General features: G+C 49.1%; 1 protein-coding gene across 4 annotated transcripts in view; it reads right to left on the reverse strand.

The window, feature by feature from the left end:
* The window catches only part of nme9 (NME/NM23 family member 9), a 99,174-nt gene that overhangs the window by 38,238 nt on the left and 33,366 nt on the right, over positions 1–27,570 (reverse strand). For all 4 annotated transcript variants that reach the window (XM_038788251.1, XM_038788246.1, XM_038788239.1 and 1 more), the window contains 9 exons: positions 22,747–22,804; positions 20,563–20,666; positions 20,057–20,128; positions 19,069–19,185; positions 18,600–18,675; positions 16,638–16,720; positions 4,596–4,688; positions 3,579–3,733; positions 2,644–2,843 (listed from right to left, as the gene is read on the reverse strand). In XM_038788251.1, coding sequence (XP_038644179.1) covers positions 2,644–2,843; positions 3,579–3,733; positions 4,596–4,688; positions 16,638–16,720; positions 18,600–18,675; positions 19,069–19,185; positions 20,057–20,128; positions 20,563–20,666; positions 22,747–22,804 — 958 coding nt within the window. The remainder of the gene's footprint in view (positions 1–2,643; positions 2,844–3,578; positions 3,734–4,595; positions 4,689–16,637; positions 16,721–18,599; positions 18,676–19,068; positions 19,186–20,056; positions 20,129–20,562; positions 20,667–22,746; positions 22,805–27,570) is intronic.

Below are 27,570 nucleotides of genomic sequence, written 5' to 3' on the forward strand. Positions count from 1 at the left end.
ATGATACCTTCCCGCAGCAGCCGCTGGACCTCAGACCTGATGAAGGTCCTGCTCTGGGCGCTGTAACATCTGCTCCTGGTGGAAACGGGTTTACAATCCGGGGTGAGGTTTGCAAACAGAGAAGGCGGGTCAACCTTAAGGGTCGTTAGACCACAGACAGTAAGGGGTAGTAGGGGCCGCCAAATTTCAGGGTTAGACTCTGGAGGTTGCACTGGAAGTCTAGGCCGAGTAGCAAGGCAGCGCAGAGGTTGGGGAGGACGTAGAGCCCAAAGCCACTGAACGCTACGCCCTGGATGGTGAGGGTGGCGGTGCAGTACCCCCGGATCGCCACGGAGTGGGATCCGGAAGCCAGGGAGATTCTCTGGTTGGTGGGGTGGACCTCGAGGGAGCAGCACCTTACCGTATCGGGGTGGATGAAGCTCTCAGTGCTCCCGGAGTCAAGAAGGAAGGATACCTTGTGCCCGTCGACCTTCACAGTCGTTGACGCGGTCGCGAGGTTGTGATGTCGTGTCTGGTCCATCGTGACGGAGGCCAGACGTGGCTGGTCGGCGACAGTTGCAGGCGATGAGCGGCCCAATGAGGTGTCCGACGAGTAGGGATCCTGTGGCGGGAAAGATGGCGGCGCCTACGGGCCGCATGTGTCCTGAGGTAGGCAAGATGGCGGCGCCCATGGACCGCACGTGTCCTGAGGCAGGCAAGATGGCGGCGCCCACGGGCCACACATGTGAGGCAAGCAAGATGGTGTGCAAGGTGGCGGCGCCCACAGGCCGCACGTGGTCTGAGGCGAGGAAGATGTGGGCGCCCACGGGCCACACGAGGTCTGAGGCGAGGAAGATGGTACATGGGGGTTGCCGGGGCAACAGCGGCGACCGAGTGGGCCGGGCACACAGCAGCAAAATGTCGTTTCTTACCGCAGGCCTTGCAGAGCACGTTCCGTGCCGGGCAGCGTTGTCGGGGGTGTTTTGAATGTCCGCAGAAATAGCATTTGGGTCCCCCGGGGTTGTGTGGCTGGCACACGGCGCAGGCCTGGGGTTTGCTGGGAGAGGTCGCTTGTGGGGTGCACTGAAGGGTGTTCACTGGTGGGGTCCACGATGTCCAGGAGGGGTGGGCTGCGCGGTCGGGGGCATATGCCTGTATATTGTGTGAGGCGACTGTGAGCGAGAGCGCTAGTTTCTTGGTCGCTGCAAGTTCGAGGGTAGCCCCTTCTAAAAGTCGTTGGCGGATGTAGTCGGCTTGTAACGAACGCATCCCTAAGTAGCAGGTCCGAATGTTCAGTGGCCGAAACAGCCTGGCCATCGCAGTCTCTCACTAGGAGTTGCAGGGCACGGCAGAAATATTCCACAGACTCACCGAAGAGTTAATGCCACGAGGAGAGGAGGTGCCTGGTGTAGATTTTGTTGGTTAGCTGCGTGTAGTTCACCTTTAGTAGCACCATGGCCTCAGCGTATGTCAGCGCGTCCCAGATGAGGGGGACGATGTCTGAGCTCAGCCGCGTGTAGAGTATCGGGAGCTTCTGTGCCTCTGAGGATGGTTCAGTCGCAGATCCTATGTATGCCTCGAAGCAAACTAGCCAATGTGCGAATGCCGCCTTGGCGTTGTTGCTTGAGGGTGCACTTGCAGGCGATCAGGCTTGATGCGGAGATCCATTATTTTAAAATCTCTGCATAATAAATTGATGCACTATCGATTAAAATGAGACGAGAGTAGAGAGTAATCGAGGCTTTATTACGCAGAGCCTCCCACAGCTGCTGCCGAAATGGCTGCAGCTCGGAGAGCCCACACATTTATACTCCGCCTACTGGGCGGAGCCAGCAGGCAGGGATCTACCCCCGTGCCTGTAGTACAGGAGCCTTACCGTAATACCCTCGTATGCAGTATACACAATACAACAGCGGTGACTACCACATTGGGGGAATCTCATCTCGGGGATCCTGCATGTGGACTTGGAACCGGGTCCCCTAGATGCCATTGTCGGAGTGTCAGACCGGCCCAAGCTGAAGCGGGTGCGGGGATTGGATTGGATTGGATTTGTTTATTGTAACGTGTACCGAGGCAGTAAAAAGTATTTTTCTGTGAGCAGCTCAGGGGACAGATATTTTAGCCTTGCCTCGCTGATTGCCCAGAGGCGGGGCTTGCTGGGTGGAGGTCAGCTTCTCTGCCCTGTGCCTCGGCTTGGCGTGGAGATCTACGGGAATTCTTGACCCTGGAGAAGGTGAAATTTGAGCTCAGGGGGGTAAAGGAGGGGTTCTACAATTCAGGAGGATTGTTTATCAGGTACTTTCAAAAACTTGGTGCCATTGAAGACTGTGTGGGGGGGGGGGGGGGGGGAAGGGGGGGTTGGGTTTTATTTTTCTCTGTATTGTTGTTAACTTATTTTTGGAATGTACAAATTGATGTATCAGACTGTACATTGATGGGGCTGTTTCTTAGGATTGTTGCTTTTTGTGTTTTTCTTTTGTTTGATGAAAATGATGAAAATGTGGAGAAAAAAAGATCTTTAATAAAGTGAACATCCCCCCCAATCCCATCGCTAGATCTTTCAGTTCAGGTTCATTTCTCTGAAGATCTTTATTTGCACGTGTCTGTGAGTGCGCAATCACACACAATGTCACTTGTATTCAGTGTTAAAGAAATGGTTCTCACCTTTTTTCTCCTTTAAGATATCTGGCCTGATTATAGCCAAGGTTTTCTGCACCTTCTTGTCTTGCTGAAACTGATGCTGGAGGTCAGGAGAAAGTCCAAAGTTGGGGAAGAAGAAAGCTAGCTCCCTGCTGGCCTGGCCATTGTCATCGCTTCCATGAACCGCATTGAATACATTCTGTGTCCCATACATAGCTCGAAGACTTTGGGATAAATCCACAAAGAGTTAGGAAGCACTGAGAAAACCAACTGGGAACTTCAGTGTTACTATTCAAAGCAGTTCAACAACTGTTATTTGACCTCCATAAAGCTTGCCTTTTACGTTCGAATTTTACTTTAAGCTGAAGGTGAGTTTTTTTTTAGAACATAGAACATAGAACATAGAACAGTACAGCGCAGAACAGGCCCTTCGGCCCTCAATGTTGTGCCGAGCAATGATCACCCTACTTAAACCCACGTAACCCGTATACCCGTAACCCAACAATCCCCCCATTAACCTTACACTACGGGCAATTTAGCATGGCCAATCCACCTAACCCGCACATCTTTGGACTGTGGGAGGAAACCGGAGCACCCGGAGGAAACCCACGCACACACGGGGAGGACGTGCAGACTCCACACAGACAGTGACCCAGCCGGGAATCGAACCTGGGACCCTGGAGCTGTGAAGCATTGATGCTAACCACCATACTACCGTGAGGCCCCCTTTTTTGTGAGATGTTCTCTCTCCTTCTTCAGATCTCTCTGCACTACACAGTGGACAAGAAGCTGAGTAACCTGGTCCTAATCCAGACAATGCTCCATATTGAATCAGGCAGGAATTTAACATTCTATTAAATGTACAGAGTGCTCTAATTTCTGGACAGATTTGTTCAGGTGCACATTGACCAAACTCCAGCGGTTGGCCAAAAATCCTCGGGGTCATGCCCCTTCATTACCTTTCAGGTTTCTCCTGCTTTGCAACTTCAATGTCACTTGGACCAATAAACTCTCTCCACGATGGAATGACATCATCTGTTCCCACAGGTCTGGACAGGATCAGGATACGACAAGACCCACTGGACATGAAGCGAATTAGCTCCTCAAAATGAGACTATAAAGTTGAGAACATACCAACAGTGCCAGGAAATCAATGTGCATTATTAGAATGACTATATTTTTATTATGTAATGTTTGATGGTTTGGTATTTCCTACTTTCCTCCTCCTTCTGGTTTTCATAGGTTATATCTGACAGCTCAGGTGACAGTGGGTAACCAGCTTATTGGTAGGCCTCTGCCGATACTACTGGTTATTTTCTCTGACGCTACCATTTCTATAAGTCTTAAGGAGAGGAGTACGGTCCACTATCCACTTTGCTCTACTTCAACACAGGGAAAGGGCTGCGCTCGACTCACCATCTCCCCCTGGTGGCATGATATCTCCCCCTGGTGGCATGGTGCGGTATGAAGAAGGTCCATTGCACCCATTGTAGTGTAGCCTTAAGGCCGGGAGTTCAATCTTCTTTAATATTTCTGAATTTTCCAGAAAATTAAACGTGTGTATAAAGTGAGAATCATTGAATACCAACAGTGCAGGAGGCCATGTGGCCCATCATGTCTGCACTAGCTCTTGGGAAAGAGCACCCTATTTAAGCCCATGCCTCCACCCCATCCATGTAACCCTGTAACCCCACCTAACCTTTTGGACACTAAGGGGCAATTTTGCATGGTTAATCCACCTAACCTGCACATCTTTGGATTGCAGGAGGAAACTGGAGCATTCAGAGGAAACCCACACAGACACGGGAAGAAAGTGCAAACTCCACATAGTCACAAAAGGCCTGAATTGAACCCAAGTCCCTGGAGCTGTGAGGCAGCAGTGCTAACCACTGTGCCACCATGCCACCACAAATGTTTTTTCCACAGTAATACTGAGACATTCTTTGTCCTTTCGACTGAAAAGATTTCGCACTCACCTCTTCCACTTTGTGCTGGTAGAAATCACGCGTCTCTTCTTCTGTTAACGTTCGTTCCTCATGAGCTAAAATTTCAAAGCCTGCCTCCTGAATCTGAGGAAACACCGATTAGCTTCAGCAGGAATTTCACATTTTCAAATTCTTTTTAATTAAAAAAATATATATTTTAGTAAGGCATTTGAATAAATAGTAAGTACAAACCAAAACAAGAGCAAGAACAAAGAGGAAACATCTTTCAGGATGGCGCCGGAGCGAGGCGACTCTCTGCAAGCTCTCCCCAACACATCCACTTTTAACTTAACTTATACTCTTTCTAATCTTTTAAAAATTAATTCTAAAGCTATTCTCTTGTATTTTCTTGAACTTTGTTTAATTCCCTTTTCTTCCCATGTACTGAATGATCTGTTGAGCTGCTTGCAGAAAAATACTTTTCACTGTACCTCGGTACACGTGACAATAAACAAATCCAATCCAATCCAATCTTAATAAATAACTAGCTAACCAACACCACAACCCCCATACCATTCCCCTCCTCCCATCCTACCTTCCCTATTTTAACATCTTTATCGCCTCTCTCTCTTCCCCTCCCCACCCTCCCCCTGCTGACACTTCAATTCTCCTTGAAGATGTCGATGAACGGCTTGCACCTCTGGGCAACCCGTCGACCGACCCTCTTCAGGCGAACTTGATCTTCTCCAATGTGGTGATATGATCTGCATACTTGTCTGCCATTGGGCCAGAACGTCGGCTTACCATTGGCCCTGGTCGGTCGTGTGCATCTCGACCGATTGGCCGAGAGGCTGAGTTAACCACGCCTCTATTAACGAGGTATAAATGGTCAGACGCCTGACGATCGTCCCTTTCCATTGTAGACAATCGCAGAGCTGTGTTCTAGTCAATTAAAGCCAGACTTTGGTAAATCACTCGCCTCGCGTACAATTGATGGTACATCAATTTAATTGACTACGACTTTGAAGATGGAGTTTCGCATCAAGCCCGAATGCCTCCGCATGAGCCCGCAAACTCCGAACTCTGCAGAACTTTTCCAACTCTGGCTGACTTGCCTCGAAGGGTTCCTAGCATCTACAACCACCCCCCCCCCCTCCCCACCGGGGCACAGAAGCTGCACGTCCTCCACTCCAGCGTGGGTATCGACGCTTACGCAATAATCAAAGAGGAAACGGATTATGATGACGCTATAGAAAAGCTAAAAGGACAATTCATCAAACCGGTCAACAGGGTATTCACTCGACATCTGCTGGCCACCAGAAAGCAGGTCCCCGGTGAGTCTCTAAGCCAATACGCCCGGGCCCTCTATGCCATGGGGAGAAGTTGCTCCTGTGTAGCGGTCTCGGCTAAAGAGCACATGGAGCTACTGATCAGAGACGCTTACGTGGCTGGGATGCTGTCTCCCGTGATCCACCAGCGGATGCTGGAAAGAGGCAAACTCAGTTTAACTGAGACGCTGACTCTCTCCGCCTATCTGGAGGTCGCAGATCAAAGCGCTCGCACCTATGACCCTGGCCAGGCCTCCTGGCACGCGTCCCACCCACTACCCGCCGCTCCCGACCTCCCTCAGGCTTGTGCCGCGGAGCGACCCGATAAATCCGCGGGGCCCCGCTGCTACTTTTGCGGGTACGCAAAACACCCTCGCTCGCGCTGCCCAGCCCGCTCTGCCCTCTGTAAGAGCTGCGGGAAAAAGGGCCACTACACCACGGTCTGCCAGGCCAAAACGCTGGCTGCAGTGCTTCTGGAAGCTGCACAGCACTCACCCCCCCCCCCCCCCCCCCCCCCCCCCGCCCCCAGGCCTCTGCGAACGGCCTGTGTGCCTCTCTCTCTCCCCCAGGGCCCCCCCAGCCGCTCCCGACTCGCGCCCCGCCGGCCGACAAGCGCACCTCCCCGGCCCCTCCAGTTCTCTGCCTGCCCGCCGCGCACGTTTCTCCCCCCCGCCCCAGGGCCCCGGCGCCCGACCGGCTCGCCTCTCCGGGCCCTCCCGATCCCTGCCTGCCCGCCGCGCGAATCTGCTCCCCCCGCCCCCGGCCTCCCGCACCCGGCCTGCGCGCCTTACCTCCTCCGCTCGCAGCTGATGCACCCGGCTCGCCTCCTGCACCCGGCCTGCGCACCTCACCTCCTCCGCTCGCAGCGCCGGCAACGCTAGCTCCGCCCCCAGTGGCCACGAGGGCTTCCTGGGCGCCGCCATCTTGGGGCGCCGACCCCACGTGCGGGTCCTGGGCGCTGCCATCTTGGGGCGCAGACCTCACATATGGATCCTGGCCACCGACCTCCGGGTCTGCCACGCAAGGTCCCTCCAGCATCAACTCGGACGGCGACGACGGATTTTCTCCACGGCTCGCGGCCGTTCAACTCGACCAGTCTCGTCCACGCACGCTCGCCAAAACGACAACGCTGATCCACCTCAACGGCCTCGAGACGGACTGCCTGCTAGACTCCGGGAGCACGGAAAGCTTTGTTCACCCTGACACGGAAGTCATCCTCCGGATCCCCTCTCCCGACTTGGCTGGTCACCCCCGGGCCCATCTTGCTCCGGAAGCATGTGCGGGTGCACAAGTCCGACCCGTTGGCGGAGCATGTGCAGTTACTCCACGCTAACCCACAGTACGCGTATGTGGAGTACCCCGACGGTCGGCAGGACACAGTCTCCCTCCGGGACCTGGCACCCGCCGGCGTGCGGCCCCCCCCCTCACCACAGACCCCCCCCACCCCTTTTTCACCCCAGCACCCCACTCAGCTTCCCCATCCCTCATCCATGGCGTCTCCGCGGCCAGCTCAGGTGACGGAGACTACTCGAAGTCCATCGCTCCCGGACTCCAGGACATCAGCAGGACCATCGGCCGATCCGACGTCAACTCCTCCACTGCGGCGCTCGGCCAGGACGTCAAGAACCACCAAAAGACTGATCGAATCCTTCTAGAGTTCTACAGCCCCATGGACCTTTTTTTGTAAATATCGTTATGTCTGGGCCAGTGGAAAGGCCCCAAATTCGATAAGGGTAAGGAGAGAAAATGCATTCTCCCGACGGCTACTCATATAACCAGTTCTCCCCCCCCCCCCCACCCCATCCCACCCTGGGTCTCGTTTACACCCCCCCCCCCGCCTTCCTTCTCCGCAAGGGGTGAATGTGGTGATATGATCTGCATACTTGTCTGCCACTGGGCCAGAACGTTGGCTTACCATTGGCCCTGGTCGGTCGTGTGCCTCTCGACCGATTGGCCGAGAGGCTGAGTTAACCACGCCTCTATTAACTAGGTATAAATGGTCAGACGCCTGACGATCGTCCCTTTCCATTGTAGACGATCGCAGAGCTGTGTTCTAGTCAATTAAAGCCAGACTTTGGTAAATCACTCGCCTCGCGTACAATTGATGGTACATCATCCAATCTTAGGAACTCCGCATGGTCGCTCACTCTCACCCCCGACTTTGGTGGCTCCTGGTCCCTCCACCCAAGCAACATCTGTCTCCAGGCTTTCAGGGAGGCCAAGGCCACAACCACTGCCAAAACCGCTTCAGTTTTGGACATGCCCAGAACATGTGAACATGGTTTGTGGGCTTTCTTGCGCACCGCCCATTTCCCCCTCCAATTCCTCCTCCCATTTCCGTTTGACTTTTATCAGGACTCCTTCCCAATCCATTAGCTCCTTACAGATCTCAGACACCTTACCGTAGTGGGGGCATGGAATGCACTGCCTGTGGTAGTAGTTGAGTCGGAAAAGTTAGGGACCTTCAAGCGGCTATTGGATAGGTACATGGATTAGGGTAGAATAATGGAGTGTAGGTTAACTTCTTAAGGGCAGCACGGTAGCATTGTGGATAGCACAATTGCTTCACAGCTCCAGGGTCCCAAGTTCGATTTCGACTTGGGTCACTGTCTGTGTGGAGTCTGCACATCCTCCCCGTGACTGCGTGGGTTTCCTCCGGGTACTCCGGTTTCCTCCCACAGTCCAAAGATGTGCAGGTTGGGTGGATTGGCCATGAAAAATTGTCCAAAATTCTATGATTAACCTAGGACAAAAGTTTGGCGCAACATCGTGGGCCGAAGGGCCTGTTCTGTGCTGTATTTCTCTATCTATCTATCTTGCCCTTACCCACTCCTTCCCTCAAAAGCACCGTATCCTGTAATCCCTAAGGTAGCAAACTGGGAAAGGACGGCACCTACTTCCTCACAAAGTCTCGAACCTGTAAATATCGAAACCCGTTCCCGCTGCACAGCTCATATTCCTCCTCTGAGTCCTCTAAACTCGCAAAGCTGCTCCGCACAAATAGGGCCCCAAACCGCTCGATCCTTGCCTGTTGCCACCCCCAAAACATCGCGTCCAACCACCCCCCTCCCCCTGTGCAAATCTGTGATTATCACAAATAGGTGCCCACACCGAGGCAACCACACCCGTGGAGTACCTGGCCAGCGAACACTGCAGAGGGGCCGTCTACAAGGTCCTTAAACTTGTTCTCCTGCGTGAGGCTGCCTTGAACCACCTCCATACATACCCCTCCCCTATTACCCACTTCCTAACCATGGCTATATTAGCTGCCCTGTAATAATTCATTCCATTTGGCAAGGCCAACCCGACACCCCCCCACCCCCCCCCCCCCCCCCCCCCCCCCCACCACCCCCTCGCCCCTGCTCCAACAACACCGTCTTAACCTGTGGGGTTTTCCCTGCCCACACAAACCCCAAAATCAAAGCGTGCCTTTTTTAAAAATGATTTGGGGACCTGTCGTGATCTCTGTATGTAGTAATACATGATCAAGTAATGTGAAGCAAGTACAGGCACATGATGACTAGATGGCCTCACTACCAAGACCTATGAAAAGGTTTCCCCGCTCTTTCTGAAAGGAGAGTGTGTTTGGAGTGTGGAGAGTACAGAAGGAAACAGTGAGAGAGAGGAAGTTAACAGATCTTAGTATATAGCAGTATCTTATTTAATAGTTTAATCTATAGTTATTTGTTTGTTTACTAGTTCAATATTGAAGTAAAAAGAACTCAATAGTTTATTTCATATTACTCATTAACTTACTTTGTCATCTCCTGGAAGACTACGTCTATATCTCAACAACTCGGCTGGACAAAAAGAGTAATATATATATATTACAAAATCGTAATATAACTGGACCATCCTAACACTTCCCAGTCTACCCCATCAAAAGCCTTCTCTGCATCCATTGCCACTGTCACCTCTACGTCCTATCCCTCCGGGGGCATCATTATCACATTCAATAATCTCCTAACATTTGACGACAATTGCCTCCTCTTTCCAAACGCCGTCTGGTCCTCCCCTATCACCCCCGGCACACAGTCCTCGATACGCGAGGCCAGGATCTTTGCCAACAACGTAGCGCCCACATTTAATAGCAATATTGGATGGTAGGACTGACACTGCTGTGGATCTTTATCTTTCTTCAAGATTAAGGATATAGATGCCTGTGATAATGTAGGGGGTGTTCCCCCATTTCCTTGCTTCATTATATGCCCTCACCAGCAGAGGCCCCAAGATCCTCCAAACTTATAAAATTCCGCTGGGAATCCATCTGGGCCTGGGACCTTCCCTTCCTCCATTGATTCCATGCTCTCCATCAGCTTCAGCAGCCCGATGGGGGCCCCCAGCCCCTCCACCAGTTCCTCCCCAATCTTGGGAACTCAAGCCCATCCAGGAACCGCCGCATTCCCTCCCACCCCGCCGGGAGCTCTGATCCATAAAGCCTCCCGTAGAACTCCTCAAATGCCCCATTCACCCCACCGGATCCAGTACCATTCTTCCCCTCCCGTCCTTCACCCTTCTAATGTCCCTTGCCGACTCCTGTTTCCTCAGTTGGTGGACCAGCATCCTGCTGGCCTTTTCCCTGTACTCTTCCCCCTGGCCCTGTGCAGCTGCCATACTGCCTTCCCTGTGGACACCAGCCCAAACTCCAACTAGAGCTTCTGCCTCTCCTTCAACAACCCTGCCACTGGGACCTCTGAGTACCTCCTGTCCACCCGCAGAATCTCATCCACCAGCCTCATTATCTCCGGTCGTTCCTCCTTTTCCTTATGCACCCGGATCAAAATGAACTCCCCCCTAACAACTGCTTTGAGCGCCTCCCATAGCGTGGTGGCCAAGACCTCACCTGCGTCATTTAGTTTCACATACCCCTGATCGACAGCCTTCACCCACTCGCATACCTCCTCATCCGCTAACAACCCCACATTCAGCCTCCACTGCGCTGCCCCCCCCCACCACCACCGGTCTACTCGCAAATCCACCCAGTGTGCTGCGTGGTCTGAAATCACGATCGCCGAGTAACCCAAGTCGACGGCCCCCGCCAGCAGTCTTATCCACCATGACAAAATCAATCCGCGAATACACCATTTACACATGGGAGAAGTACGAGAACTCCTTTGCCCTCGGCCTTCTAAACCTCTTCCGGTCCACACCCCCATGTGTTCCATGAACCCCTTCAGCTCCTTTGCCACTGTTGACACCCTCCCCGACCTCGGGTTCAACCGGTCCAAACCTGACTTAATGACCGTGTTAAAGTTCGCCCGCATAATCAATCGGTACGAGTCCAGGTCCGTGATCTTCCCCAACACCCATTTCATGAACTCCACATCGTCCCAGTTTGTGGCATCAACATTAATCAAAACCACTGGCATCCCTTCCAGCTCCCCGCTCACCATCACGAACCTCCCTTCCAAATCGGCAACAATGTTCCCGACCTCGAACCCCATCCGTTTATTGACCAGCACCGCTGCCCCCCTCGTCTTCATGTCCAACCCCGAATGAAAGACTTGCCCGACCCATCCTTTCCTTAACCCTGTCTGATCCCCGATCTTCAGGTGTGTTTCTTGCAAAAAGGCCACGTCCGTCTTCAACCTCGTCAAGAGCACTCACACATTCTATGTGGCCACGCACCCCACCCCCCGCCCTCCCCCGCTGATCAACCATATCCTTCAGACCAGCCGGTATCACATGACCCTCCAGGCCCACCCTCAGATGCCGACCGTCATCGCTCCTTTTCCTGCTGCACCACAACAGCCACATTTGTCAGCAGCCCCCCCTCCCCTGAACAGAACGCAACCCCAACCCCTTCTTCTGTACTAACCAACTGGCCACCCCCCCTACACTCCATTAGCTAGCAACCCACCCAGCTAGCCTGGCAGCCCCCACTCAAGACCACTGAGCCTGCTACCCCCACTGATTCCCCTCCCCCACTCGCACGCCTCCATGGAACAAACAGCAATAAAACAAGAAAAAAGATGCACTCACCCTCAACGCTCCCCAAGCATCCCGCCACCAAACCCAACAAAACATCTCACAGGAGAAAAGTTCTCCAACAACCAACAAACAAGAAATACAGAAAAAGCAAACATCTCCTCATACCTCTTCAGTGTCCTCCTTCATCTGCCAGTCTGTTGTCTCTCAAAAATTCCATCGCCCCCTGGTGTCCCGAAATAATGTTCCCGACTGTTAAAATTCACCCAGAGGTGGGCCGGGTACAGCATCCCAAACTTCACCCTTCACTTCTTACACAGGGCAGCCTTCACCCGATTGAACCTGGCTTTCCTCTTCACCAGGTCCACGCCCAGGTCCTGGTACACCCGAAGCTCGTTCCCTTCCTAGGTACACCTCCTCGTCTGCCTCGCCCATCTCAATATCTTCTTATCCAGGAGTCAGTGAACCTTTACAACTCGGGTTCATTCCAGGGCTTCAGCGAGGACTTGTGTAGCATATCCTAATCAAACAGCATCCATGAAGTTATAGATGCCCTACTTGCCCAGGCAGCTGATTACATAAACTTTGACCTGGACCAGGTCCAGCAAGATGCCCGGGCAGCAGGATTCTCCGCCTCGGCCATTCTGGTATGCACTTCAGTACATCCCCTGGAAGATTGCCCACTTTGTGGTATTCTGCTGTGCCCTCCATAACCTGGCACAACAGCAGCTGACATCCTGGAGGTGGAAGAACATGCGGCCTCATCAGCGGAGAAGGATGAGGAAGAGCTGGACCAGGAGAGGCTGGAGTACAAGCCTGTGGAGGACCTGCGGGAGTAGACGGAGGATGGAGGACAGGAGGCTGCGGCAAATTTCCAGTATGCCCAGAGAACCAGGGAAACCACACCCTCACCCGCGTCTCATAGGATGTGACTTTGTCCATCGTCTCACCCCCTCTCCCCTTCCCATCTGCCCATACCCTCCCACCAATAGAGGTCTTTAACTTCTTGTGATACTGGGTGGTGGTCCTCCTGGTGACACGCTCGATGCTGACGGCCACTGCCACTGCCTCCCAGGCGGTACTGGCTGGCCTGTGGCTGACCCTCCAACCCCCTCAGGGGAACAGGGTATCCTGTCTGGACTCCACCATGTCCAACAGTCTGGTCAGGTTGGCATCTCCAAATCGTGGAGTGGGTCTGTGCGATGGCACGGCTGCGTGCTGCCTGGGTTTGTTGGAGGGATCGGTTTAAATGATGCTCCCCATCGTTAGCAGGGAGCTGCCTGGTGGGGTCCACGGGAATCTGTTGGCCGGGCAATTTTTTCCGAAGTGAAGCCCGTGGGGCATCATTACCAGCCCTAATTGGCATTAGATACCGGTAGCAGGGGTTCGGAGAAGCATTGAGGGGTATCTGGATACCAATGATATGGGGGAGGTCCAGGTGGGGATGGTCTGGGAGGCTCTGAAAGCAGTGATCCGGGGGGAGCTGATCTCCATCCGGGCCCACAGGGAAAGGAGGGAGAGGAAGGAGAGGGAGAGACTGGTGGGAGAGCTTCTGGAGGTGGACAGGAGATACGCGGAGGCACCGGAGGAAGGGTTGCTGGGAGAACGGCGCAGGTTGCAGGCCAATTTTGACTTGTTGACCACCAGAAAGGCAGAGACACAATGGAGGAGGGCGCAGGGCGCGGTATACGAGTATGGAGAGAAGGCGAGCAGGATGTTGGCGCATCAGCTCCGTAGGCGAGATGCGGCTAGGGAAATTGGGGGAGTGAAGGATGGGGGTGGAAATGTAGTGCAGAAGGGGACAGAAGTAAACGGGGTCTTTAGGGACTTTTACGAGGGATTGTACCGGTCGGAACCTCCGAGGGGGAGAGAGGGGATGGAGAGCTTCATGAACAGGCTATGTTTCCCAAGGGTTCAAGAGAGGCTGGTAGAGGGGCTGGGGGCGCCGATAGAGTTGGAGGAGCTAGTCAGGGGGATCGGGCAAATGCAGTCAGGTAAGACCCTGGGGCCGGACGGGTTCCCGGCAGAATTTTACAAAAAATATGCGGACCTGGTGGGTCCCCTGCTGGTGCAAACTTTGCCCCCGACGATGTCGCGGACACTGATCTCTTTGATCCTAAAACGGGATAAGGACCCCTTGCAGTGCGGATCATATAGGCCTATCTCGCTCCTTAACGTAGACGCTAAGTTGCTGGCGAAGATCCTGGCTACCAGGATAGTGGATTGTGTGCCAGAGGTAATTCATGAAGATCAGACAGGATTGGCTACCCTCAAGATTTGTGGGCAGTGGAGGCGACATAGGGGAGAAGTGGGGGGCTCGATGGAGGCTCCGTTAAGGGGGAACCATAGGTTCGTCCCGGGGAACATGGATGGGGGATTTCAGGGATGGTATAGAGCGGGCATTAGACAGCTGAGGGACCTGTTTATCGACGGAAGGTTTGCGAGCCTGGGGGAGTTGGAGGAGAAATTTGGGCTCCTGCCGGGAAACATGTTTAGATATCTGCAGGTAAAGGCATTTGCTAGACGGCAGGTGGAGGGATTCCCTGCGCTCCCCGTGAGGGGGGTGAGTGACAGGGTGCTCTCGGGGGTCTGGGTCGGGGAGGGGAAGATATCCGATATCTACAAGCTTATGCAGGAGGTGGAAGAGGCATCAGTAGAGGAGCTGAAAACGAAGTGGGAGGGGGAACTGGGGGAACAGATCGAAGACGGGACATGGGCTGATGCCCTGGAGAGGGTAAATTCTTCCTCCTCGTGTGCGCGGCTTAGCCTCATCCAATTCACGGTGCTGCATAGGGCCCACATGACTGGGACGAGGATGAGTAGGTTCTTTGGGGGTGAAGATAGGTGTGTCAGGTGCTCGGGGAGTCCAGCGAACCATGCCCATATGTTCTGGGCATGCCCGGCATTGGAGGAGTTCTGGAAGGGGGTGGCGAGGACGGTGTCAAGGGTGGTGGGATCCAGGGTCAAGCCAGGATGGGGACTCGCGATCTTTGGGGGTTGGGGTAGAGCCGGGAGTGCAGGAGGCGAAAGAGGCCGGTGTGCTGGCCTTTGCATCCCTAGTAGCCCGGCGAAGGATTTTGCTACAGTGGAAGGACGCGAGGCCCCCAAGCGTGGAGACCTGGATCAATGACATGGCGGGCTTCATTAAGCTTGAGAAGGTTAAATTCGCCCTGAGAGGATCGGTGCAAGGGTTCTTTAAACGGTGGCAACCTTTCCTCGACTTTCTGGCTCAACGATAGGGTACTGGGACAGTAGCAGCAGCAACCCGGGGGGGTGGGTGGGTGTGGGGGGGGGTGGGGGGGGGGGGGGGGCGTGGCGTTGATTATGTTTGCTTATTTTATTTAAATTTGATTTATTTAATTTTAATTTATGGTTAAGTTCTCTTGTTGGGGGTGGGTGGGGGGAGTGTGATACATGTGATGTTACGGTATGGGGGAATTGTGGGTGTTATGGGGCTGTTAGTTGCATATTACTGCTTGTTGCTATACTTGTTATATTTTTATATTTTCTGTAAAAAATTCCAATAAAAATTATTTTAAAAAAAAGATACCGGTAGCAGTCTCGCTGGGTCAGCCATCGGGAAGCACTCGCAATTCTCACTTGCTACCACACTTAGAAACTTTTCCACTAGATCGCGCCCCAAATGTTTGGCACAGGATCACATCAGAATGTAAAGAGCTTGACAAAGTTACAACACACAGAATCGCAGAATGGTTGTAGCACGGAAGGAGGTCATTGAGTTTTTTGCAAACTCTCTGCAGGGACATCTCCACTAGTCTCACATCCCTGTCCATTCCCCTTGGCTCTGCAATGATTTTCTCTTGAGATAATTATTCAATTCACTTTTGAAAGCCACAATTGAATCTGCCTCTCCCACACTCTCAGACAGTGCACTCCAGATTCTAACCACTCGCTGTGTAAAGAAGGTTTTGCTTGTGTCATTTTTAAAATTCTATTCGGCTTAAATCTTTGTGCTCTGGTTTCGATCCTTCCACCAATGGGAACAGTTTCTCCCTATCTGCTCTGTCCAGAGCCCTGATGATTTCAATCCAATCTCTCTAACCTGTACAAGGCGAACAGTCCTAGCTTCTTCAATCTATCCTGTTAACTGAATATCCTCAACCTGGGAACCATTCTCATGAATCTATTCTACATCCTCTCTAATGCTTTAACATCCTTTCTGAAGTGTGGCATCCAGAACTGTATTGTATCCTTTATTTTAACTTGCCTCTCCCTGGTCAGAGAACATAGAACATACAGGGCAGAAGGAGGCCCATCGAGTCTGCACCGACCCACTTAAGCCCTCACTTCCACCCTATCCCTGTAACCCAATAACCCCTCCTAACCTTTTTGGACACGAAGGGCAATTTAGCATGGCCAGTCCACCTAACCTGCACGTCTTTGGACTGTGGGAGGAAACCAGAGCACCCGGAGGAAATACACGCAGACACGGGGAGAACGTGCAGACTCTGCACAGACAGTGACCCAGCGGGGAATCGAACCTGGGACCCTGGCTCTGTGAAGCCACAGTGCTGTCCACTTGTGCTACCGTGCTGCCCAAAAATGTTCTTTGTGCCAAAATGTACACTTCCCATCAAAGCAGAAACTGAAGCACTCAATTATTGCTTGTCAAAATTGAAAATGTTTGTCGTTAATCATCCCAATTTATTTTTGACCTGTGCATCAGTAGCAGTTTTCTGGATGCCCCAGATCCACAATCAAAATGAAATTAAAACTCAAGCTAGAATGCCATCCTATAAACATTAATTCCGAGTAGATCAAACCGCAGCTTTTGAGGGAACTTCCATTGCGAACAATTTGATCTTCTGTTTCTCACCTTCATTATTATTTCATCCGCTTTCCCATGAGCTACAGCATCAGGTTTGATGATTGCGACTGTAAAAGACTTGTTGGCAGTAACTGTATTAAAGTAAAGCAGAGAAAGTAATTCACAAATGCAACTGATAAGAAAATAAGGAATACGATCTGGAAGAATCTTCAGCCCCTCGAGCCCGCTCCATCATTCAATCCAATTATGGTTGTCCTTTGACCTGAATCCCACTTTCCCATCATATCCCAAAATTCTGCCCAAGTCCAAAAATCAACCAATCTTGACTATGAAAATCCTCATCAACTGAGCACGTGCAGACCTCTAGAATTAGAGAAGTCTAAAGATCCACAAAACGCTGAAGAAATTTCTCCTCACTGCTATCCTAAATGGCCTGCCACTTTTCCACATGTCTCTTTTTAGAAAAAGGTTCAAGGACTTCTCCAGCCAATGTAAAGATCACAAAACCTAGCCGGTCAGAGTCAAGCTGTTCTTCTGATTTTACAGATTCCAAGCCCCCTATGTTGTCACTGGGTGTCTGATTGCTGACCTGTACAAGCAGCTTCACCATAAGCTAAAAACTGTTTTCATTTTTGCCAGTTTGCTCTCTCCTTCAGTATCTCGATGGGTGTCAGTGGTTCAGTGGGCAGCATTCATATTTCTCAGTTGGAGCGGTTTTGGTTCAGGTCTCATTGTGAAGACTTAAACACCAAATGTCAGCTGGCATTCCCCGTACAGTACTGAAAGTGTGCTGCACCTTCTATTGTCTTTTGGGTGAGATGTTAAACTGGGACCGTGTTTGGTGGATGTATTTCAAAGGAGCACGCAGGAGTTCTCCCCGGTGTCCAACCAATATTTATCCTCAATCCCACTTTGCCAAAAGCAGATTATCTGGTATTATCACATTGCCATTTATGGGAGTTTGCTGTAAATAAATTGGCTCCTGTGATTCCTGCACTACAGCACTGTTTAAGTGCTTGATTGGCTGTAAAGTACTTTGGGATGCCCTGAGGTTGTGAAAGGTGCTATACAAATGCAAGGGTAGGATTTTATGATCCTTACGGTCAGTGGGACCCGGTTCTGCCAAAGGTCGATGAGAAACGCAAATTACCATTGACTTTGGTGGGTCAGGAACATCTTGCCAGTGGCCAATGATAAATCACCTCCGCCTCTGGAAAACAAACCGGGGGGGGGACTGGAAGATCCCACCCAAAATCTTACTTTTACGTCAAGGTGACGAACTGTAACTGGTATGCAATTCCACTCGGTGGCCAGCGCCTTGCCCTGTGAGAACCCAGAGAGTGCCAGCAGACTGGGAACCATTCTCAAAATCGAAATTGAGCTGATGCCATTCTCACCTGACTTCACCACCTGCATTCTTTCCAGAAATGGTCCAGAAAACCAAGGTGATCTTTTCTCTCTCTAGCTCAGGAGCAATGTGACCAATTACACACACTTCCCTGGTTTAACATCAAATAACAGCACAAACCAGAGGGTGAAGCTGGGACCTTCAATTCTGTGTGCTCAGTCCTGCATCAAATGGTGCAATGGTTCCACACAGACATTGGCAGAACTGCCTACTCAATGCTGTTGTTCACAGTGTTGTGAGGAGACCCTGCTATGTGTAATAGCACCAAAAACAGGGTGAAGTCCTCAATTACCCACAAGCTACTGGTTAGGTGTTTCATTGTAGAGAGAAGTAGCCAGTGAAAATAGAGAAAGAGAGAAAATAATAAAATGAAAGTCTTCTACAAGTTGTTCTCAAACATCTTGAGCTATTGCTTTCAGACTTGCAATAGTTGGGAGTAATTAAGTAATTTGCTGCAGGTGTTGTGTGCCATGAAGAAATAATAGAGGGGGTTTAATACCCGTTTGAATGAAATAATTTTCCTGGGGTCTTTGATTTTAATTCATCATTGTTAATTTCCAAACATTGATTTCTGTGTTTTCATTCATGATTTCATTGCTTACCCAGAACCTCCTCTTCATTGTCTTCCAATACCATCACCTCCCATTCATCTTCTTCTGCCAAGCCTTCATCTTTGATCTAAATACCAAAAAAGAGACTATGGCTTTAATTGGTTGCCTTGTTCAATGCTCAGAAACGTTCATTATTGGATGGCAGCCATTGGCTCACATTAATCAGTATCGTTCCGTGGATTCTGTGTCAATTAATGAACAAAAAAGGGAGTCAGAGAAAAGAGCTAAATTTCATTCAAGGAACAATTTCATTGCAACGAGGGTGCTGATTGGTTGGCAAATCAATGCTGATTAGCTGGGGTGTTGCCACAGTCTCCTGCAGTACAAATTCTTGTGATTGTCGGAAATTTGGTATTCTTATGTTTGTCCTGATATGTGCCAATCTAAAAGTTTTGACAACATGTCTCTCTATTCAGTAATATTTGCCTATTTTTATCTTCTTTGTCAGTAATGCTCTCACCACTTTGCGTTCGGCTCCCTCATCTAAAACCCTTTTTTCAGCGCCTAGCTGTGCAATGATGCTCTTCTGTAGCAGTGGGGCATTGGCTCCTCTCACAACAGTCACCAACTTCCCCCCCTGCAATAAACAACAGAATGATACTCAAATTAGCAGCAAGTGTTTTCTTGAAAAAAGATTAAGCCACAAAATAATCTTCACTGTTGATTAAATGTCTAAATATTTCGGAGACGTTGACATTTCAAGTGGTCATTTGACAAGTCAAATGAAATTGGGCAATCTGGTCGGTTGTATTATTGAAGTAAAGTTTGGTGAAATATTAATAAAAGATCACATTGGAAATGTGAAGCAAAAAACAGAAAAGGCTGGAAATATTCAGCAGGCCAGGTGGAGAGATTTGTGTCAAGAGAAAAGGTAAGTTAATGAGCTGAGAGAAGGAAAGCTAATGAACCGCCGGGAGGTGGGAAAGGAGGTTGCAAAATCTGTAAAGGTGCAGGAAGCGAGGTCAGGTTAGATCCCAGATGCAAATCCACCATGAGAGCATTTTACTGACAGTGGGACACAAGGCCTTCAAGGAGGTGTTTTACCTCTATTAAGGTCCATTTTACCATGCCGTCAGCATTTTGTCAATGGTGGGGCAACTGCATGAAGTGCGTGGAGGCAACCAGTTAGAATCTGGCAAAAATCCATTAAGCTGGAGTCGACAGAGACAGCTCAAGCTCTTGGAGAGTATTATTTCAGGGTCAGGTTTTATGAGTGCTGTTCAATTCCCCAGCACCAGCCACAGGGTTCCATTTGCTCAACGATACTCATGGTCCAACTGGGCAAGATACCAGGAGGTTGACAGCACTTTTGGAACCGACACCTAACAAGAGTGAGAAGGCGGGGTGTGGGTGGAACCATGGGGATTGGTGGTGAGGTGGGACTATAATGTAAACAAGAAAATAATGTTGTTTATTATATTTCTTAAACCCATTTAATATTAACTCACTCCGTAGAAGAGAAAAGTGGGTTGACATTTCCCTCTGTATTTTTGCAGCGTGTCAATCAAGTCTGCTTCTGCCTGGAATGTGAATTCGACAAAAACATGTTAAATGGATCAGAAAGCATATTCCTTTAATTTCCGCATATAATCAGTTCAGTTTTTTTCTTTCTAATGTGACTGATCCGTGTTCTACAACTGGAGCAAGTGAACAGTTGGCTGTCAGTCTTCTATAATTTTCCAGGCCAGTAGACATGCCAAGCCCTGTAGGGTTAGCCCGGACTCTCCAGGAACTCTCCGGGCCACTGCTGTGTGCAACCCTGGAGGGTGGGAGGGCAGCTGAACGTTGAGTTATAAAATGTACCAGCAGTGAACATTTGCACTCATTCCTGTGCAATACTCTCTCAGACAAAGCCTGCGCCTGTGTTTCCTTCATGGAGAATAGGACTTATTTTACATTTTGAGTATTACAAACATAATGACGCCAACTACCACGTTAGAAATGAATGTCCTACCACGGCAAAATGCAAGTGATTGTCCCCCAGCTCATTTTTTATCTTCCGAAACAAACTGATGACAGCCTTACACGGACCACACCAAGCCTGATACACATCCACCACTGCCAAAGAGATAACATAATTGCAAATGAGCACAAGCTATCTATATTGGATAAAACATGAATTTAGATTGCACAAAAGTAAGAAAGTGCGATATTATCAATTTAATCGGTGCTATTTTGAATTTAGGGATTGTGGTGATTGTCCCTTTAAGGGCAATACAGCAGAATAAAGGTCACGTGGTCTGTGTGACCAATCAGGACTCAGAGTGTGGAATCACCCCATGGTAAGAGAGGCTTCTCGATAGAGATATTTTGGGACCTAGCTGTAGCCATGAGGTCGCTGGAAAATTTTTATTAATAAATACCTTTCATGTTCACTAATGAAATCTGTGAAAGCGCATCTTCACATCTGGTAATGGGAGTTATCATGACACTGCCTCTGGCCCAACACCGGTGAGTATCCTGTTTTAATCAAAGTCTGAAAAACAAGTACTCACCACATTGCCTCTCTTTGGGTGAATAGATCCATTTGACCTCTCCACGGACATCTGGACACATTAAGTCGAGCGACTTGGGTATTATTTTCAAGCAAACAAAATAGCAGATGAGGTGAAATGCAAAGCAATTCTCCAAAGCGCTTGTGAAACTCACGCCTAGAACTTGAAGCCCCAAGCGTACTCAACTCCAAATCATTTAGTAAGCTTGTGGGTTTAGTGAAGACTCAATCATCAGTCATACTCCAGCGATGCATGTTTAATTTGAGGGTGAGAACCACAGGTGAATCAATTGCGACTTACATTGCTAAACTGAAGCAATTATCAAAGTATTATGATTTTGGAACCACCCTAAATGGCAAGTTACAGCATGGGTTAGCCTGTGGTGTGAACAACAATGCTATTCAACACAGATTACTTGCAGATATCAACAGAAATTTTAAATAAGCAATGGAGATCACGCTGGCCATGGAAAGCACTGAAAAAGGTGCACTTGAGCTGCAGAGCACACAAAATGGCGTTGTTCACCAGTTAGGGCAGGAACCTGCAGCCAGCTGTGGCACCAAAGCTGCCAAAGTAGAACATAGAACATACAGTGCAGAAGGAGGCTATTCAGCCATCAAGTTTACACTGACCCACTTAAGCCCTCACTTCCACCCTATCCCCGTAACGCCTCCTAACCTTTTTGGTCACTGAGGGCAATTTATCATGGCCAATCTACCTAACCTGCACGTCTTTGGACTGTGGGAGTAAACTGGAGCACCCGGAGGAGACCCGCGCAGACACGGGGAGAACGTGCAGACTCCGCAGACGGTGACCCAGTAGGGAATCAAACCTGGGACCCTGGCACTGTGAAGTCACAGTTCCAGCCACTTGTGCTACCATGCTCCCGAGAAGTGGGAAACAATTTCAGCCACCAACAAAACAAAAAGGTACAGAATAGGCAATCAGTCAGTAATGCTTAAAACGGAATGTTACCGATGTGGAGGTGACCACACTCCCGAAACATGTCAGTTTAAGGAGGCTGAGGGTTTTGATTGTCACAAAAGTGGACATTTGATAAAGCAGTGCAGAGCTAAGTCAAGATCGTTGAATAATCAATCCACCAAGATGTTACAAGTATACAATGTGATGACCTTAACACCAGTGATTCTGGTATTCACTCTTCATTCAATCTAAAAATAGTCCCTATCACTAACGGCCACTGTATATGTTGAAAATAAAGTGTTGCCTTTCAGTAATTCCCGGTTCTTCCTGTATGGGGGTTAATTACCCTATTTGTACTATCTTGCTCTATGAACCTTGAAATGCAGGTGTTCCACAAATGTTCCTTTGACGCCTCCTCTAATGCCTTACCCCAACTGACTGCTTGCAACTTCAATACCCTGTTCACCTCTATGGTCATTTAAAATGGTGCTAACCTTATCTTACATGGGTTAGAATCTCATTGTACAAAATTAGTATGTTAATATATTCAGAGTCGCTTCCTTTCTATTGCAATAAAGGTGTGAATTTGTCCATTTTGGTGTAAAATAATTTCATTCAAATGATATAACGTGCTCATTAGTAATATTGCACTGTGAGATTTCACCCCATTATTGTCCTTTCTCTTGGAATTCTTTTCTTAGCGTTGATAAGTTTCTTACCAGTCAATCCAGTAACCGCCAACATTACATCCCATTGCTCCTGGTTCAAGACGATACTCTGCATGGAAAACAAGTAACTATTGAGTGTGGTTGGAGTTATTGCACAGAACAAAATTCAGAATAATTCACTCCAAAATTCATTTCCCCATTAATAGGAAATACATTCATGGTTAAAAGAAAAAATATATAAAACAACTTGAAGAGGAAAGTGTAGCAGAGGTTATTATCTGTGAAAGTTGGTGTTAGCTTAGCCATTTTAGAATCATAGAATTTATAATGCAGAAGGAGGCCATTCGGCCCATCGAGTCTGCACCGGCCCTACACAAGCCCACACCTCCCCGTAACCCCACCTCACCTTTTTGGACACTGAGGGCAATTTAGGGAGGGTGTCAAAGGCCACGGTGCATATGTCCTTTGTTTGGGGTGAGCTCTGCTCTTCCCCTGCTTCCCCTGAAGTGGGGCTGCGCTTCTGATGAGTGCACTGAGGAGTGGCAGCACCTGGTGTGCCACTGATTAAGCTTGGCAAGCTCATCCCATTGATGGGTCAGCTGGGGTCTGAAGGTTTCAGAGGGGTGGCCTGGGTGGGCTCCCAAATGACCGCAGTGTCTGTGAATATTTACAGGATTCAGTCAGCAGTCAGTAGTAAGTAACTACAGAGAGTCGTGAACACAGCCCAGTCCATCATGCGAACCCGCCTCCCATCCATTGACGCTGTCTACACCTCCCGCTGCCTTGGTAAAGCAGGCAGCATAATCAAAGGCCCCTCCCACCCGGGCTATTCTTTCTTTCAACCTCTTCCATCAGGCAGAAGATACAAAAGTCTGAGAACATGCACTAAGATTCATAAATAACATCTTCCTTGCTATCGCCAGACCCCTGAATGACCCTCTTATTCACTGAACTGATCTCTCTATGCCTCTTCTCTACAGTTGTAGCACTACACTCTGTATGCTTCACCCGATACCTATGCTTTTGTATTTACATTGTGTATTTATCATATGTCCTATGTTTTTCATGTATGGACTGATCTGCCTGGACTGCACGCAGAACAATAATTTTCACTGCACCTCGGTACACATGACAATAAATCTAAATCTTAATCTAAGCAGTGTGTATAGAATCATAGAATTTATAGTGCAGAAGGAGGCCATTCGGCCCATCGAGTCCGCACTGGCCCTTGGAAAGAGCACCCCATCCCCGCAACCCCAGCGAACCTTTTAGGACATTAAGGCCAATTTAGCCTGGCCAATCTATCTAACCTGCACATATTTGGACTGTGGGAGAAACCGGAGCACCCAGAGGAAACCCACGCAGACACAGGGAGAACGTGCAGACTCTGCACAGACAGTGACCCAGCGGGGAATTGAACCTGGGACCCTGGAGCTGTGAAGCACTGTGCTACCATGCCTCCCCGTAGAGCTAGGGGCTTGTATGTAGCCCCAAAGTGGTGTGTTTAAAACACAGACTGCAGCAATGGCGGCCTGAGCTAGGCCACCCGATCCTGAGGGGGACAACTCGAGTCCACGGACCTGTCACCAAGTTGCTCCTCGCTACTCCCCATGGTCCAGCCTGCCACCCCCAGCAAGCCAACAATTTTGGAGAGTTTTTAAATGCTTCCTGACCTTCTTGCTCCCCTTCAGCAGTCAGACCCCATTCGTCTTACACTAATTCGCACCCATGTGATGTCTGCCTGAGAGGAGCGGAGCATCGCGGAATAGAGGAAGATACTGTGCCCTACCCGCTAGGTAGATTTAAATGCATGCAAATGCTGGTTTAGCATGGCCCTGCTGCCACGGGGCACAATCTCGATTTCGCATGATGCCTGATTCTCCAATCGTGATTCACGTTCCCGGCGTTGCGAAGTGGAGGATCCAGCACACACAGTCTTTTGCCTGTTCTGGTCCCACTCTTCTTTTCATTGTCATATTTCCCACCCAGAAAAACTCTCCTTTTTATGTATTTTAGTTTATCGCTTCATAACTTTTCTAAAACAAAGTTCCCCTTGTGCTGTAAGTTCCTCTAAACCAGTAACAATCATTCCACTGATTGTAAATATCCCTGACTGGTTTTATTTTTTGTATTTTTCTACGAAGGTTAAGTGGCGATAAAATAGAGTGTAGCTAGTAAATGTACTCTTGAGAATTGTTGATCCTGGCAGTGTGAGGGTGCAGGATTAACATCAGCAGAGATACAGTCAGTTAATAGAGCTGCCTCAACACCTCCATATCCAAGTTCATTCATCTCCCACACACAAGCAGAATACAGTAACTCATTCAGACCGGTGATCCTGACATCATGAGCACTCTCTGTCTAAACAAGAATATTAAACATGACCAACAAAAACGTGCGGAGAGAGGGTCGGACCTGTTAACATGAATCACGAGCAGTTTGACGTTTTAAAAGGAATGTTTACTGATGGTGGATCAGCCTCCTCAATTAGATTTGGTTTCACCTGTACCCCAGTAAACACCTACTCATAAATTTCTGTTTGCAATATTTTAGTGCAGTCTATTTAAAATAAACTGGATTAATAACTGTGCTCAAATTACAGACAGAAGCTCACATATTAACTATGTAGTGCACAAAACCTGAGAGAAATCAAACCACTCTGTATTCACAGGTTAGAGTAAGTCTGAAATCTGTTCACCTTCCTTACCACTAAATGTTATTTACCGTCAGAGACACTAATCCCAGATAGAGAGTTGAATCGAGGAGGTCTAGGTAACAGGCCAGTCATCCAATTATCTTTTCCAATTCTAACGATGAAACAATTCATAATATGGCGGTGAATTTCATCCCGATCCTTTTTAAACGTGTTTGATGCTTAGACAATGTCCAGAAAATATTCTCCACTGTTGCTATTACACATAATTGCGTTGAAAGAGTGCTACCACTGTGGGCATAGCCTTGGTCAGCATGGGGAGTCTCACAGGAACTGAACAAGTGAACAAGCTTGAGGAAATACAATATTGTGGCTTCAACCCCTCTCCTCCATTGAAGGATGACCAAATTCCTACTTAGCAATGTAACAGGAAATGAACATATAGCACTGAAGGCATTTTATATACCTGCACAAGTAAATTATCCATTAATTAGAATTAATCAAGATTAGATAACATAGGAAAGTGGGAATGTATAAATAGATTGTTTTAATGAACAGACTTTGAATTATCATAGAATTTACAGTGCAGTAGGAGGCTATTCGGCCCATTGAATCTGCACCGGCTCTTGGAAAGAGCACCCTATCTAAGCCCACCCCTCCACCCTATCCCAGTAACCCCACCTAACCTTTTTTGGATACGAAGGGCAATTTAGCATAGCCAATCCACCTAACCTGCACATCTGTGGGAGGAAACCGGAGCGCCCGGAGGAAACCCTTGCGGGCACGGGGAAAACGTGCAGACTCCGCACAGACAGTGACCCAAGCCGGGAATTCGAACCTGGGACCCTGGAGCTGTGAAGCAACTGTGCTAACCACTGTGCGACTGTGCTGCCTACAATTAAGAGTGGACGATAGTGAATAAAGAAAACAGAAATGGAAATCAAGTTGGATTCTTAGATTCGTCTTGATTTTCTGTTAGTTTCAGTTATAGACTGTCACTTCCAATCAGGATGCTCTAAAATTAGGGAGTTGCTCCTAATTGATTTTGGCGGTTTTAGCAAGCAGAAATATTCAAAGATTGACCAACAGAAATCTACACCAAAGCCATGTTAACACGGTGTACCCATCTGTGTGAAAAATAATGGAAAGTGAATAATTGTGTGTGTTGGTTCAGGATTGAATTTGGTGTAACTATTGGGATTGATTAGCCTGCAGGCAATTACTGTGTAAGGTCAAAACATCAACTTGATGAGCCATTATCTTTTCCAGTTTTATCTAAGTTTTACAAGAGACAAAAAGGAGCCTTTTACACAAAAAGATCCATGAAGGGTTTATAGTCAATAAAGAGGCAACTGGCCATTGTGTCAATGTGGCTTTTTGCGAGAACAATAACTAACTAATCCTTGGCTCTGCTCTCCTTCCAGAGTCCTGGGGGCATGATTCTCCGGAAAGATTTCTAACTGTGGAAACGAGCGGGAACTGCCGCAAGCTTCCTGGCGCTAGGCCCGGCGAGCAACCGATACAATCCCACACATTTTGGCGCCACTCCCTATACTCAGGAAGCGTAGGCAACAGGGTTAATGACCGCTTAGAACACGCCCAGCCATCAAGGCACCCGCCCCTTTATTGGTTCAAATCGAACACAGTGATCAAGAATTACTCAATTAGTGGGGTCCAAACTGAAGGACCGCCCAAAAGAGCGTGAAAACCCACAAGGATAAAGAGAGAGACCACCATGTGTTCGGCCTCTCTTGGACATGGCGCTCCGGCAACGTCTACTTCCAATTGCAGTGCCATGAGAAGCAAGTTCAAGTTCAACGCCCACTACCAGATGGATGAGCCCAGCTGAGCAGCAGTTACTTCTCCAGACCCAGTAGATCCAGATTCGAACAACGGCTACTGTTCCTCTGACCTAAGCCGGGTGCCTGAAGTTAAGTACAGGTTGTCATAGTTGATAGGTGTAGTTCGTAGTGTTTATGTTGCATGATAATTGTGTGTGTAAATAAAGTACCATTGATCTTGAATTAACTAACTGGTGTTTGGCTCTTTGATCGATATCCGGTTGAACCTTGTGGTGGTATCATTTGATACCTGGCGACGTTGAGCAATATAATATTGATATCCAAAGAAAGAAGGGCAACCTCATTGATTGCCATATTTACAGTAGGTAAAAAAGGCAACACTACCCACTGTGCTACCATGCTGGCCCACGGAGTGTTGCC

This window comes from Scyliorhinus canicula, chromosome 2 (assembly GCF_902713615.1).
Source record: "Scyliorhinus canicula chromosome 2, sScyCan1.1, whole genome shotgun sequence".
Lineage (NCBI taxonomy): Eukaryota > Metazoa > Chordata > Chondrichthyes > Carcharhiniformes > Scyliorhinidae > Scyliorhinus > Scyliorhinus canicula.